The following is a 15,017-nucleotide window of genomic DNA, read 5'->3' as shown; positions in this document are numbered from 1 at the left end:
GGAAGTCGCGGCGACGGCGAGTGAGAGTGAATGTGAGGCCCGGGCGGCTGAGAGAGCTTTAATGGGGTGCGAGACGTCAGGGGCGCAGGGACCGGGGAGGCAGCAGTTGGAGACAGGTCCAGGGCCTCTCGTCCTCCACTCACTCCACCAGGGCAGTGAAAGGGTCCGAGGAGCGCGGGACCTGGCTGGGGACGGCGCGCAGACTTAACTGGAGGGAGGTGGGGGCAGAGATGGGGCCCCAGGAGCGGCAACTCCGTCCCGACGGGCAATTTGCAGTTTGCATCGTTTCTGGTAAACAAATGACTGAGAGGAAACCCTCGGCGGGGATGGGAAATGTGGCCTGGGCTAGGCCGGGCGCAGATCTGGGTCAGGGAGGGAGGAAAACCCCTTCCCCGAGCGCGGGGCCCGCCTCCGCCCAGGATGCGCCAGCCACGCGGGTTCCGGGGTGCGGGGGAGGGGGCTGCAGCCTGCGTGCGCCCCGCGGGAAAACAAAGTCACCACCCACGGGGCTGGGTAGAGCTCTGCACACTTGACATTCAACGAACATGCAAATATATGTAAGTAGGCATGCAAATAAGCAGCATCTGTTTGCGTCAACAGCTTGGGCACTTTTTCTGGGCGACTGCGGCGGCGGGCGCGCTCCAGCGTCACGGGCTGGGGATGCGGGGGCCGGGGTGGGGGTCACGGAGGGGTTCCAGCGCGGGAAGGGAGGGCGGCGCGGCTCCCAGCCCTTCCGCCCGGGCCGGGTAGGCCGGGGCGGGAGCTGGGGGCCCCCGAGCTCGCGAGGCTGCGGGCAGGAGGGCAGCGTCTAGTACTTATTGATGTCGCCCTTCTTCAGGATGATCTGTCGCTGCCAGGGCGCCAGCTTGCTCTCATCGTAGCCCAGCGTCCGCAGCTTCTCCGACTGCTCCTTCTCCCGCTGCATCTCCTCCTGCTTCTGTCGCTCCTCCTCTTTCCTAAGCATGGGGTGGGGGCAGAAGCGCGGGCCGGGTGAGAGGGTGGGCACCGTGAGGGGTAAGCAGGGGCAAGGAGTAGGTTACTGAGGGCAGGGGCTGGGCTGCTGAGGACAGAGGGACTAATTAATGGTGGGCGGGGTAATGGGTTCTAGAGACAGAAAGGCTAGGTGACTGGGGACAGGGGTTGGGTTAGGAGGCACGTGGCTGGGATTGCTGGGGACAGAGGGGCTGGGTTGGGGGCAGATTGGGGTCACTGGGGCACGCATAGGAGCTGGGTGAGCGAGAGGCAGTGCCTGGGTTATTGCTGGCTAAGGGTATTACTGGAAGCAGAAGTGCTGGGGCGAGGTTGGCAGAGGGTGAGGAGGGGGTATTCTGGGGGCAGGGGACAAGATTACTGGGGCAAGGACCTGAGTTACTCAGGACTGGGGTTGGGCTCCTGGGGAGCAGAGGAAGCACATTATTGGGACAGAGGGGCTGGGTAATTAGGGACAGGTTATTAGAACATGGGGGCTAGATCTGCACTGTTGAGAAAGTAGCCACTAAGCACAGGGGGCTGCTGAGCATTTGAAATATTGGCACTGAGATGGAGGCATAAAATGTACATGGTATCTCAAAGACTTAGTTTTCAAAAAGAGTGTAAAACATCTCATTAATAATCTTTATATTGATTATGTATTGAAATATATGATTTCAATTGAAATTATAATTATTGAAACATAATTGAGTTTTGATATATTGGGTTAAATAAAATAGACTATTAAAACTAAGTTCATCTATATCTTTTTTTTTCAATGTTGCTACTACATAATTTAACTTTACATAAGTGGCTCTCATTATATTTCTATTGGACAGCACTGGGCTAGATTAATAGGGGCAGAAACTTAAGTTTTGAGGGGCAGACTATCAAGGTTATTGATACTGAGGTTGGGTTAACTGCAGAGCAGCAAAGGTAGACGGGAGCTGGGTAATTGGCACCAAGGTTATTACAGTGTAAGAGTTAGACTTTGAGAGATGGGGCTAAGTTATTGGGGGAGAGGGGTCTGGTGGCATTATTGGGAGCGGAGAGGCTGTGCTACAGGGCTGAGTGACAAGGGTATGTGTTCAAGATGGGGCTGGATGAAGGGGCAAAAAGATTGTGACTAGCTGGAGGGAGGAGAGGCAGGTCAGGCCCAGCCCCACGCTCACCGCTTGTGCTCCCTAGAAGGAAAAAAGAGACAGCATTAATTGGTGCCACTACCTCAAGGATACAATCAAGATACCCTGCCAGGCCCCACATCTTCCAGACCCCCAGCTCACCTCTCCTCTTCTAGCTTCTTCCGAAGGATGTCCCGCCTCCAGGCAGGCATGCTGGCCAGCCGGGCCTCCTCCTCCTCCTCCTGAAACACAAGCACAAAGCTTCAGGGTCAGCATGGGCTGGGAGGTAGGGGGTGGAGGGGGTGCACCCTCAACCCTGGGAACCTGCTCAAGTCTGGGACAACGGGACACAGATGAGGACGCAGGAAGAGACACTTTTGATACCCTTCTATAGGGCAAATGGATGAAGGTGCCATAACTCAGGCCCCTGTGTCCTAGAGGTAATGCCTAAGAGGTCAGAGCTGGGTGTAGGAGGGGAGCAGGGAATAAGATTCCCCACAGGGCCAGGTGGGCAGATGGCTCCAGGCTCATGACCCAGAATCTCTGGGCAGACACAGATACTTGGGCTCCCACAGATCCTGCCAGCTAGGAGAGACTCAGGCTGCCCCCTGGCTCCTCTGTGAAGGATCTTCTGGCCTATACCTGTCCTATTCCCAAATGGAGTAGACACCAGGTCAATTGTGGGGCTGCAATGAGCTGGGGTAGGGGGGCATCCAACACAGGCAGCTTACAGCAAAGTGTTTTATTACTTGGTTGTTAAAAGAGGAGAAAGGGTCTGTACACCTCACACGGAACACTGCACACGTGGCTCCCTTGACTTCAGCCAAAGAGGTAGCTGTGAATTCCAGTGAAAATTCAGAGAGAGAGAGAGAGCCACACTGCCCCAAGAGGGACCCACAGTCCCTCATTCAGACGGGCTGCTTCTTCCACCTGGGTCCACGCAGAGGCAGGCAAGGCTATAGGGCCAAAGGGGAACATCTGTTTTGCCCTGTGCCATGCCCCACCTATCCCAGCCAACACCCCACATCAGGCCATGATGGGACCTCAAAGGCTGAGGCAGCCTGGTCCTGGGCACGCTGGGTTTTCTGAGGCCACCCATCCTGGGTTCTTCCCGCCTGCTTCTGGCCTCCAGAGAGCATCCTACAGGTATCCAGGCCCCGGTTAAGATGCTTTGGGGTAAATTCCGAATTCTGCTCAGATGTCAAAAAGCTCTGCCTCCTTCTCTTTCCAGAAGGAGAAGCTGCGGTCGATGTAGCGGCAGATTTCCTCGTTGCTGAACTCGCCCATCTCAGACACCAGCTCCAGGGGTTCTTCTGCGGGGGCTTCAGAACTTGAAGCGTCCGACGTCGGGGGAGGCGCAGCTGGCGGTGGTGAGGACTGCGGCGCAGGGGCGGAGGCCTCGGGCTGCCCCTCTGGCCAGTCCTCCGTTTGAGCTGGAGCGGCCTCTTGGACCGGCTCCCTCTCCTCCTCCTCTTTTTCTTTCCCCTCCTCTAACTCCTTCTGGGCCTTTACCTCCCGGGCCGGCTCAGCCTCCGGGCTGTCTCCGAAGAACCGGCGCCTGAGGTCCTCGAAGCCGTCGCTCCAGCGGCGCCGGCCGGCCTCCACCTCCTCGAGCACCACGCGGTGGAAGAGGCGGATGAGCTCCCACGGGTGGCTGCCCAACCGGTCGAACATCTCGTAACACAGCAGGTGGCGGAACTTGCGCTCCTCGCGGCTCAGGCCCATCTCGAGCAGCTGGAAGTAGCCGAGCATGAAGAGATCGAGCGTGAGGCTGTCGTAGCGTGGGGGCGCGCCGCCGTCGAAGGGCGGCAGGAATTGCTCAGGCCAGTACAGGCCGTGCGCCAGGCCCAGGCCGGGTGGCTGGCGCGCCGGCACCTGCCGCAGCAGGCTCCGCCAGCGGCCCAGCAGCTTGCCCACCACCTGCCGCTGTTTCAGTAGGCGCAACAGCCGCTCGTCTAGGCCGTCGTCGGCCGGCGGCTGGGGGACGTCGGCGGCCTCCCGGCGGAGGCGAGCGCCAGCGGCCACCACGCGGGGCAGCAGTCTGCGCAGGCGCGCCGGGGCGCGGCGCCCGGGGCCGCGGAAGGCCCACTTGCGCCAGTGCTCCAGGAAGAGGTAGACGATGCGCTCCTTGCGCATGTCGATGTAGTCCTGGACGCCGCGCAGCTCGGTGGAGAGCGGCGGCCTGCGCGCCAGCTGCCCGGGCTCGGGCAGCGCCGCCTGGCGGCCCGGCGTCTCGGGCGGGCCCAGGACGTCCGGGGGCTCCGCGGCGGCCAGCAGGCCGTTGGCGGCGGCGGCGCTCGGCTCGCCGGGGTCGGCCGCCACGTAGTCCTCCTCGACGATGGGCTCGCGGCCCGGGGCGCCGGCGGGCAACGAGAGCTTGCGGCGCGGGCCGTGCGCGGGCGCCGGGCCCTGGGCGCGCAGCTCGTAGGTGGCGCGGAGGTGCTGCACGGAGACACCGCACTCGAGGATCTCGCGCGCCACGGCCTCGCGGCACCAGCTGAGCGAATGCGAGCGGCCCAGACAGAGCGGGCCCGGCCGCCAGGGCGCGTCGGACAGCGGCACCAGCGGCTCGCCCGTGTCGGCCGCCAGCAGATCGGCCAGGTGGGCAGGCCGGCCGCTCAGCGCTGCCAGCAGCGTGGCCATGCTCTTGAGCAGGGTGGAGATCTTGCTGCACCAGGCGGGCAGGCTGGCCGCTCGGCCATGCATGCGGCGCGGGTCGACGGTGAAGCGCGGCGCCGACAGGGCGGCCGAAATGGGCAGCAGCTGCGCCAGCTCCAGCTCCAGCTGCTCCAGGCGCGCCTCCAGCTTCTGCGCCTTGTGCAACACCTGCAGGTTCTCGATTTGCTGCTCGATGCGGAGTATGTCGGCCTCGGTCATGAGCTCGCCGAAGGGCCCGAGGATGGCATTGTGTTCGCGGGAGTACCTCCAGCCCTCCCGGGGGTAGCAGCACGAGCTGGCGGCCGTCAGCTAAGGCGGGGAAGACAAGAGAGGGGAGGGAGGCGCGTCTCCCTCTGGCCCGGCTCCGGCAGCGGCCGGCGAGGGCGCCCTTTGCATGTCCCGGGGGGTGTAATGGCTCCGCGGGGCTGCGTTTGCAGGGACGGGCCGCGCCTGGCCGGTGGGCGATTACGCTGTGGCGAGGCTTCAGCCCAGGCTGCCACTCCGGGCCTTGGGCAGTGTCCACTTTGGTCGCTGGCAGGGACACAGCTGGTCGTTAGGCGCTGTTGCAGAGGCAGGGCAGGAAGACAGGGTCTCCACACCTGGCTGGGTTGCTCATTACACCACCCAAGGAACATGCAAAAGGCGTTGAAGCTGCGATGCACAGCGGCCCTCTCCCACCGGGTCCAAAGTCTGCGATTTCGAGGCCAGACCCCAGTGAGGCCTCTCCTCGCCCAGACCGACAACCTCTTCTCAAGCTCTCCTTCTGCCCAAGCCCTCCCTGTTGTGCATCAGTGTTTTACCTGCTGAATAGAGAGGCTCTTAGAGAGGCTCTTAAAGAGGCTGAATTCCCACTGCAGGTCCCACTCCCTCTCACCCCTGGAATAACAGTACAATTTATAGAGCCAAGCTTGCCAGGCACTTCTGATGGTCTCATTTATTCCTCACTTTTTTCCACCTCTAAGCTGCTACTTTAGTGCCAGGCTTTTCCAGGCTGGGTTCGGGGGTGCCCTCACCTCCTCACAGGCCTCCCAGTTCACCCTACCCACTACAGTCCTTTCCCCACATACAAATATGATGACACCACTTCCCTACTTAACTCCCCTCCCAGGCTCCCCACTGCTCAGGGAGAAAGTCCATTTTCTTCTGGGCAGCTGGCCAAGCCTTGGTGATCTGACTCCCACTGACCTCTCCAGCTCTGTCCCCTCCCATAGTAGAGTCACCGAGCCACACCCACTCTGACTCCCAGACCTCCCCTGTCCTGCCTGGTCGCTCTTTGCTCCGCTCTTTTCCTGTCCACCTCTTATTTTCCAAGTCTACCTTAGACATCACTTCTTCCTTCCCTGACACTGCCCCCAGCCCAAACAGGATGGTGCATTAGGGCTGCCCAGTGCCCTCCACTCCCCATCACAGCACTGATGTACTGTAACAGCCCAGGATTTGCCTTGCCCGGTTGCTCACTCTCTCACATTGCCCTGTTGTCTCCTGGGGGGCACTTATCACTCTACTAAGGTGCCGTGTTTGCCTGTTGGTTGACCTCCCTGCACCCCACTCCTGCAGCCACCTTGAGAGCAGGCCCTGATATATTCACAGTGAATCCCCAGAGGCCACAACAGTGAGCGACACATAGACGGCACTCAGGGAATGTCTGTTGAGGAGATCAATGGCAAACTATCCTGCCAGCCAGTGATGATCAACCCATCTGACAAATTAGGACACTGTGGCTGGATGAGGCTCAGTATCAGCGGCTGCAAAGCGGCAGTGCAGGGAAAGAGCCCAGGCTGGTCTGACTGAGACCAAAGCCCTCTTGGCTACTCAGTGTGGTCCCTGTGCCTGCATGGTCAGCTTCATCCAGGAGCTTGTTGGAAGTGCAGAATCTCAGCCCCACCCAGAGCTCCTGAATCAGAATAGGCATTTTCATAAGATCCCAGGCCATTTGAAGGCACATTAGAGTTGGGTGAACACGGCCATCTCACCAAAGAACAGGCTGCTGGGGGTAGGGTGGGGTGGTGGAGACTGGGAACAGTCCCAGGAGAGGGGAGAGGTCCAACTCTGCTTTTCCCTAAAGGTAATGGGAGCCGCCTGAGGTTGAAGGGCGGGGGGAGGTTGGAGGGTGAGGTGGGAGATGGGCTGTGGGCCCAGGTGCAGACCCCGGGGCCCTCTGGGAAACCCCACTCGCCCACCTTCCGTCTCTGCTCCTCTTCCTCCTGCATCTTCAGCTGCAGCTTGCGCACCATCACCTGGCGTTTCCACTCGGGGATGGGCCGGCCCTGCTCGTCGTGCGTGGGGATGAGCGCCTCCACGTCGAGCTGCACGCCCGGCGCAGGGGTGGCGGGCGGCGCCGGCGCCACGCTGCCGTTGAGCAGCGGCTGCGGTCCTGCGGCCGGCGGGGTGGGGCTCCGGGCCCGTGGCCGCGCAGGCGATGCCGGCGGCAGCGGCGAGTCCGGCTGCGGGGAGAAGCGGCGGGGCTGAGCACCGAGCGGACAGGGGCGCAGGGAGGCGGGGCGGGAGCGCCTGTCGGGCCGCCTACCTGGGAGGCCGGCTGCCCGCTGCCGGAGAACACCGTGGTCAGCCCCTTGCTCTGCGGCGTGGGCTTCAGACTCTTGCCCGCCTTGATCTCAGCCAACAGCTCAGAGTTGTCGCCCGTCGGGGACATCATGTTGAAAGACTTGGTGCCTGAGTGGAGGCAGGAGACAAGGCGCTGGCTGGAGGCCTGCGTACCCGCCGCCCCCCACCTGCCCGTCCACTGCTCCCTCCCCAAGTCAGGTCGGGCCGGAGGCCTTCCCTTGGGCCCAGCTCTCCGGATCCCGGGCCCCGAGAGCGGGTCTCAAGGACCCCAGAGGCGGGTCCTAGGCTCGCAGCCCACGCGGCCCCCCCATCCTCCCGGCTCTACTCACGGGGCGTGGGGCCCCCGCCTGGAGGCCCCTGGGAATTCATGATGGCTCTTGGGCCAGCCCTGGGGACTCAAGCGAGTGTCTCCGCCCAGCACACTGACTCCCCAGCTCCAAAACACTACCTGGGGCCAGCCACCCGACCTTTGTCCCAGGTTCCCTGGCTCGGCCCTGCCGGGGTGGAGTCTTCCTCCGGCCCTCTGCATCAGCAAAGCCCAGTGACCCTTGGACTGAATCGGCTGGGACCTCCTTGGCTATACGGACTCGGGACCCTGGATGCCAGAACCCAGCTGGTCCCCTCCCCTCCACACCCACAGACAGACACGAACGCAGACAAACTGGTTGCAAGCCTGGAGCACACTTAACGGCAAAGCGCTGCTCAGCTCTAGGGAACCCAGGAAAACGGAAACTTTACTAAGTATATGCGGTAGGGACTCCCCGGAAGAAGGACCAGGCGGATAACATGCAAATGCCCGGAGCAGAGTTTGCATTTTCCGACGAGGCCGGCGGAGGTGACTGGGGTTTGGGCAGAGTTGTCTTTAGAGCCCGAGGAAGGAGTCAGGGCTGGGTGCAGGGAACAAAACGGGCCAACAGCTCTTGGGTTTCCCGGGCTGGGGATCCCAGAGCGCAGTAGTGGAAGGGGGAAAAAGGGAAAGGTTCCAGGCAGGCACCAGGGGCCGGCTCATTTATTTAGGCAAAACCGTCAGCTGGGCGCAGAATGCGGGCGTGCGCACATGAGTGTGGTGGGGGTAGGAGGGTAGGTGTGGGGCCGGTGGCCCCACCTGCTGCATCAAGGACCCCTCTCCTGCTGGCCCTTGGCCTTGCCCTTTCCTCAAGTCCCAGACGCCTTTGCTTTTCCTGAGAGCGCCTCATCCCCCGCCCCCGCGCCTCAGCCAGGAGCCGTGCACGCAGCTACTCACTCTTCCTGTGCCTCAGGACTCTCACTTCTAGGGACCGAGAGGAGAGAAGTGACAGCGAAGTTAGGAGGGGAGGGGTCCAGGGTGAGGCTAGGACCAAGAGAAGGCCAGGGAGGGCAGGAGGAGGGGAGGGAGATGCGCAGAAGAGGGGGGAGAGAAGAGGAGGAACTTTCCTGCCCAATCTGACCCTGGCTCAGGCTGCTCTGGGGCTCCACAAGGGTGGTCCGCCAAGTTCCCAGCTTTGCTGGTGCCCCTGAGGGTTGGGCAGGGCTGTTACTGGCCCCGGCCCCCCTAGCAAGGGCCTCAATCTTGGCATTGGGTTGGGAGAGGGCACCCAGCCCAGGATCTGCTGAGAAGGGGTATCTGGAGAAGCCCAGACTCTATTTTTCTTCTATTCCTAGCTTCAGCTTTGCTCCAGGCTGTAGAGGGAAGAAGCTGACCCCAGAGCTGAAGGTGGACATGCTACCATGGGCTCTGGTCTGCAGGGGCTGGGGCTCCATAGGTACCCAGGGAGCCCAGGCTGGCCCTACCTTGGACCCTACTGTACCCTCGCACTCCTTGTCAGGGAGGTGAAATTTGGATGGTGCCACTAAGCACGGTCCCTGCACTGAGTGGCTGGGTGAGGAAGGCACCCCCCCGCCCCACCAGGCTGGGCTGGGAGCATCAGTACCCAGGCACCACCTCCTGGGCCTTCCAAGAGCCCTGGTGTCAGGAGACTGCCCCATATTACAGAAGAGAAGCCCAGGAATCCTGGTCACCAGTCTAGCTCTTAAAAGAGGGTGCCCAGGGGAGTCACCAGGACAGGGAGGGCACGGCATGACGGGTTACTGGCCTTGTCCCCATAGCCAGACCCTATCTGGCCTGGGGCCCCTGGAGGAGATCTGGCTGGGAAGAATCCCTGATGCGTCTGAGATGGGCTCAGGGCTGTAGCTGGCTTGGAAGAAGAATAGAAAGAGGTAAGCAGTGGAAGAGAGATGCAGGATAGATGTGGGGCAGAAAGAAGGCTGGCCAGCAGTTCTGACTCCTTGAAGCTAGTTCTACTTCTCAGAGCTTCCCTCTAGCACCAGCTCATTGGAAACACCAGCCACAAGAGCTGGGAGGCCTTTCCTACTGGATGGAGGCAGGCCCAGAGAGGGAAGGGGTCTTGCCCCAGGTCACACAGCTTACTCCTGCTCTCAGAGCCTTCCCTTAGGATCAAGTCCTCTTTGGAGTAGGGGCTGTAGGAAGAACAAGTAGGAAAAGAGAAAGCACTAGGGCAGTCGTAGCTGGGGAGGGGGCGTTGTCGAGATTTCCCTCCCCCTTCAAGGCTGGCGCCGCCCCCTACCCTCACCCTGCCCCTACTCACTGCCTGTGGACGAGGAGGAGCGACGCTGCCCGCAGCCAGGGCCAGAGCCCTCCAAGGGCAGAGGCGGAGCAGGCGGCGGCGAGCTCAGGGCCTCAGGCAGGGGCGGCGGGGGCGGGGGCGGGGGCGGCGGGGGCAGCTCCCTAGACGCCTTGGGGTCCGAGGCGCAGCCGTTGTGCACGTGGTTCCCGGAGAGCAGCGCCGCCTGCGGGGGAGCAGAGGGGCCAGCGAGTGAGAAGCGGGCGGTCCGGCCGGGTCCCGGGCGGCCGGCGGGTGCGGGCTGGCGGGCACGCACCTCCTCGCTGTGCGCCATGCCCGGGCGTGCGGCCAGCGGCTGCCCGCGACAGCGGCTCAGCTGGCGGTAGTAGTCCCCCGTGCTGGGCTGCTTGCTGAAGGTGCGGGGCTTGCGGCCGGAGTCCTGCCTCCGCAGCCCGTTGTGGCCGTCGCGGGAGCTCAGCTGCGGGAAGACAGCGGGCGGAGTGGGCTTCTGGCACTTGTCCCTTATGCCTCCCCCGCTCCCCTTCCCCCGCCAGCTCTTCACCTTCCCGGGGCTCGCGGCCAGCCCCCTTCCCAGACCCTCCTGTTCTCAGAATGGGGATGGGGTGAGGGTTATGGGGGCCTCGGTGGAAGGGCAGGCTCGGTCGGCTCTACAGTGAGGGGTTCTAGGCGCACGCCAAGGGGCACAAGGGCCCCCACTGAGGCTAGAAGGGGCGGTCCCGGGGCGGGGTGGCCCAGCCCAGACGCCAGGGGGAGCCGGAGAAGGGGCAGTTCTCCTGGCTTAGCCAGCGCTAAGGCCTCAGCGGCACCCTACTCCCGGTTGCCAGACCGTCTGCGCGTCCCCAAGGCCCCACCGAACCCTCTCCTGCGGGGGTCCTGGCCCCGAGGGAGCCCTCTCGAGAGCCCTCGTCCCGTTAGGCTCCTGCTTGCCCAGGGCTCTCAGCTGCCTGGCCCGGGGCTGGGGCTGCTCCTACCTGCGCCAGTGCCGGTGGCCCCCGCTGTGCACCTGGCGGCGGGGGCGGCAGAGACCGGACACCTGCGCTATCTGATCCTTCCTCTCAGGTTACAGCCCAGCCCGTGCCCGCCCGCGCCTATGAGCTCTGTCGGCCTGACATCACCCAGGGCCCGCCAATCCCGAGCCGAACCCCCCCAGCAGTAGGGGACGCCACTGGGCCGTCGACTGCTCTGCCACACCTTGCCGCGCCGCGCCTGCCCCTCGGGCTAGATGTGGCCCCGCCCCCTGCGCCTCTCTCCCTCCGCTAGGTGCTGGGTACCTGGGCCTTCATTCGCCCACTCATCTCCTCCGTCCGCGGGAGACAGAATGCGGCCGACCGCCGGCAGTGGAGCCCCCTATATTTGGCCCCCCTGGGTTCCAGGTCACGCCCCGGTCCTTCCCCTCCCGCATCTGGAAACCATCGCCATCCGCGCAAGCGACACCTACACCCGCGCCCAAGCCTCGGGTTTCAGGGACGGCAAGGCAGGCTCGGGTGACAGCACCGTGGCCCGCCCCGTCACAGCTGCTCCACCCCACACCCCGCTAAGCCCAGCCCAAGGAGAAGGACAGGAGGCAGCAGGGCCAAAGGCCGAGTCTCCAGGTGGGGGTTGTCTCTTGTCCCACCCCCCAGCCCATGTGTCCCGGAGGTGGCCTGGACCCTCCACACCCCACCCAACCGGGCTCACGTTGCAGGAAATGAGACACCGCAGGATTTGTTTTCTGGGCCAACCCGCCCCTCGGCGCCCCCTGCAGCGCTGAGGCGCTGAAGCCACGACCCTGCTCCCGCCCGCGGTAGGGCAAAGCCCCGGCCCGGGGGCGGGGGGCACTGTGGGAACACAAAGGGCCCTTTGTGGAGTGGCCCAGCGCCTGCGGCCCGACACGCACACACCCGGGAGGGGCATGGGCACCGCGCAGTCCTGGTGCCCTGGCTCAGGGAGGGGAGAGGGTGCAGGCCCAGCCACCTGTCCTGTGGCTTTGGGCAGGGCCCACACTGCTGGCTGGGAAAGTCCGCTGGCCCTAGGTCCCCTGCAGGCCTCTCCTGGGCCTCCTCCACCTGGTGGAGATGAAAGGGGAACCCGACTAAGAGCTTGGTCTGAGGTGGCATGAAGGGGGGCAGGTGGAGGCTATGGCCCTCCCCTCCCTTGCCAGGTGGCCTTGTGACTTGGGTCACCTGTGCGAATGGGTTACTCAACTTGGCCCTAGAGTGGCTTGCCTTGGCCTCGAGGGAGAACTACGAGGTCAGGGCTCGCACAGGACCCTCGGAGGCCTCCACCCCACACTCAGCCACCTGAAGTTTCAGGCTGCCTGCTCCCCCCGCTGCAGACCAGCCTTGCTCTGTTCCCTTGGCCAGTACCCCAGAACCTCCCTGCCCAGGACTCTCAGAGCTGTGGAGACCAGCCCTCTGCCCCTCCCCCCGCCCCAGAGGGTCAGCCAGGATCCTATAGGCCCTGACACTCTGCGCACCTGACACTCAGTGTGCCCACACCAGGTTCATCCGTTTCTCACAGGCTTGCTTTCTCCCCCAGGATTCCCATCTCAGGACTGGCCCTTCTACCCACTCCAGAGCTCAAGCCTGAAACTGGGGAGGCAGCCTCTGCTTCACTCCCTCCACCCCCGCCCCCAGGCCAACAGGTGCTGAGTTGTGCTAGTGCTCTCTCACCTTGCCTCCACCCTCCTCCTGGCCCTCACCTTCACAGCCACGCCACCCGCATCTCCCACCTGGAAGACACCCTCCCTGGGAGCCATTCTGCGCCTAAGCCCGGGGCTGTGAGCCCGTATGTCTGTGGAGAGGCAGTTTGCACGTATTCTCTGCCAACTCCACAACCACCCTGCCACTCTGTGTAAGAGGGGGCGAGGACCCAGCTCCCCGAGAGGCACGGCTGTCTGGGTATGTTCCTTCACTCCTCCCCTGCCCCCAAACGCCCCAGAGGGTGGTGGCTTTGTCTTACTCATCTCCCTGTCCCCAGCACCCAGCCCTGAGCCACCATGGGGCTGGCTAGGAGCTTCAATTCTTGAACAGGCCATTGGCCTCCGCTGTCCCCCATCAGCCCAGTCCCAGTGTTGGGAGGCCAGCAGGTGGCTGAGGGTTCACTACCTCCTTCTTGAAGGCCTCAGTCTCCACGTGGCGGAGTTTGTTCTTCGTCTGCATGTAGATGTCAGCTGCGTGGAGCCCCACGGGGGGCTTGGGAGCTGGGTAGCCGGGTGGGGGTGGGGGCAGTTGGGTGCCTGGGGGTGGGGGCGGCGGAGGGAAGCTGGGTGGCGGTGGTGTGGTTCTCTCCGTCTTGTCACGGGGCAGGCCCAGCTCCGGGCTCAGCATGTCCATGTAGCTCTGTATATCTGCAGCTCTTGCGCTGGGAAGCCCTGCGGGGGGAGGGCAGGCTGGGTTTGGGAATTTGCAGAGAGGCTGTCCCCCAGGACTGAGACCCTCCATTGCCCAGAAACAACTTGCCAAGGGGCCAGGCGGGCTCAGGGGCGCAGCTTGGTATGGCCCCACTGTGGGCCCTGGCCCTGCACTTGCTGGGGAAAGGCCATGCTCTCAGGTTTGGAAGGGAGGCACCAGGGGACTTTGGGCTCCAGGTGAGCCTGTGGAGCTGGGCCATCTGGAGGGCAGACAGCCGCTCCTCAGGGCAGATCTGGCAGGGCGGGGTGGCAGGAGTATTGATGGCCACACCCAATCATTGCAGGGCACCCTGCCATCTCTGCAGGCCACCACCTGGTGGCATGAAGCAGGCATGGCAGGTGGACAAACGCTCATGCTCAGGGCGTGGTCAGAGTGTGTGTACACACATGCTTGGCTTCTACCTGAGCGTTTGTGCATTCATGTATGTTTGTAAGTGTGTGCACACGCTTCTTTGTATTTATGAATGTGTTTGCATTGGTCTGTGGGCATGGTATGTGTCTGTTTGCACCCATGTGCATGTCTGGAGTATGGAAATGGAAGGTTGTGTGTGTGTAGTATAGGTGTGTGCATATATCTGCACGGCTCTGTATGTGTGGTTGTGCATTCATATCTGTGTATTGTGTGTACACACATGCAATTGTGCACTCTTGAGTATGGGTGGGCATGTGTGAGGTCTGGGGAATATTTTGTGCAGGTGTGAGTGAAGGTATTGAATCGTGTGCGGGGTGCAGGGGGGTTTTGTCTGAGGGAGAGTATGTGTGGAAGCACAGGTATGCTTGTGATGGGCACACACAAACATGAGTGTCACCTGTCTCTCACCAGAACCAGCATCCCCTCCTGGTGACCTGGGCAGCCTCCAGTGTTAGCTGTGGGTGGAATGGGCCCGGGCTGGCCCTCAGGGCCCAGTGGTCTGACTCCTGTCTGCTCTCACTCCTCCCTCTTCCAGCCTACTCACCACGCAGCGGGTGCCGGCCCTTGATGCTGGAGTGGCTGGAGGAGCAGGAGTCGTAGTTGGAGAGGGTACTGGTGGGCGAGCTGAGGTCAAAGTTCGGCGGCTGGACTGACATGGTGGTATTGGGCGAGGACATGCCCGAGTCAGGCTGCTTGGTCTCCAGCTCAGCGGATGGATCCCGGGACAGCACACGGTGCTCCACGCTCTGAGCAGAAGGAGGGGAGACCATGAGGACCAGCGCAGTCTGGGCCAGGGTCCTGCTCAGGCATGCCCTCACTGTGTGACCTCAGCCAAGACACTTCCCTTCCTGGGCTCCCTTCTCCATCACGAGAGGGTCTCTCCGGTTCTTCCCAGGCTAAGATTCAAGCCCAGGCCTCTGGCAGCAGGACCATGGGTTCCTGGGAAACTCCCATCCCTGGCCCCTTCTTGCTCGGGGGTTGAGAGACTGACAGAAGAGGGGGCCTGGGCTGGACACCAATGGGAGGACTGCCATGGCACCAGCCTTCTTCCTCATCACTGGGCAGAGGGTCTGGGCTCTAGTGTATCTGTGGGGAGGTGGCTCAGGCGCTGCAGCTGGTGAGAATACTTGCAGCAGCTGGGGGCAGGGGAGCCCCCACAACTTGCAGGAAAGACTGATCCCCCATGACCTGGTCGACAGCCTTGCCCGACTGGGGCAAATCCCACCACCAGCCCAGCCCCTGTCTCCTGACGGGGCCCTTGGGGAAAGAGTGGGCCCGGGGGTGGCCCAGCTGAGCTGTGTGGGCAGTCTGAGCTCAGG

General features: G+C 62.7%; 1 protein-coding gene across 2 annotated transcripts in view; it reads right to left on the bottom strand.

Annotated features, from left to right (window-relative positions):
• Positions 1-43: 43 nt before the first annotated feature.
• Positions 44-15,017, bottom strand: part of ESPN (espin) — a 31,774-nt gene continuing 16,800 nt past the window's right edge. Inside the window, exons 6-14 of one of the 2 annotated variants that reach the window (XM_058552779.1) lie at positions 14,243-14,444; positions 12,982-13,247; positions 10,191-10,352; positions 9,899-10,100; positions 7,276-7,421; positions 6,929-7,192; positions 2,253-2,332; positions 2,142-2,153; positions 44-956 (exon numbers count right to left, since the gene is read on the bottom strand). In XM_058552779.1, the coding sequence (XP_058408762.1) occupies positions 809-956; positions 2,142-2,153; positions 2,253-2,332; positions 6,929-7,192; positions 7,276-7,421; positions 9,899-10,100; positions 10,191-10,352; positions 12,982-13,247; positions 14,243-14,444 (1,482 nt within the window). In that variant the 3' untranslated portion in view covers positions 44-808. Of the gene's footprint in view, positions 957-2,141; positions 2,154-2,252; positions 2,333-6,928; positions 7,193-7,275; positions 7,422-9,898; positions 10,353-12,981; positions 13,248-14,242; positions 14,445-15,017 lie in introns of both variants that reach the window. The other variant, XM_058552778.1, reaches the window with a different exon arrangement.

The sequence above is a fragment of the Diceros bicornis genome, chromosome 13, assembly GCF_020826845.1.
Source record: "Diceros bicornis minor isolate mBicDic1 chromosome 13, mDicBic1.mat.cur, whole genome shotgun sequence".
Lineage (NCBI taxonomy): Eukaryota > Metazoa > Chordata > Mammalia > Perissodactyla > Rhinocerotidae > Diceros > Diceros bicornis.
This window is presented reverse-complemented; position numbering and strand designations above follow the sequence as displayed.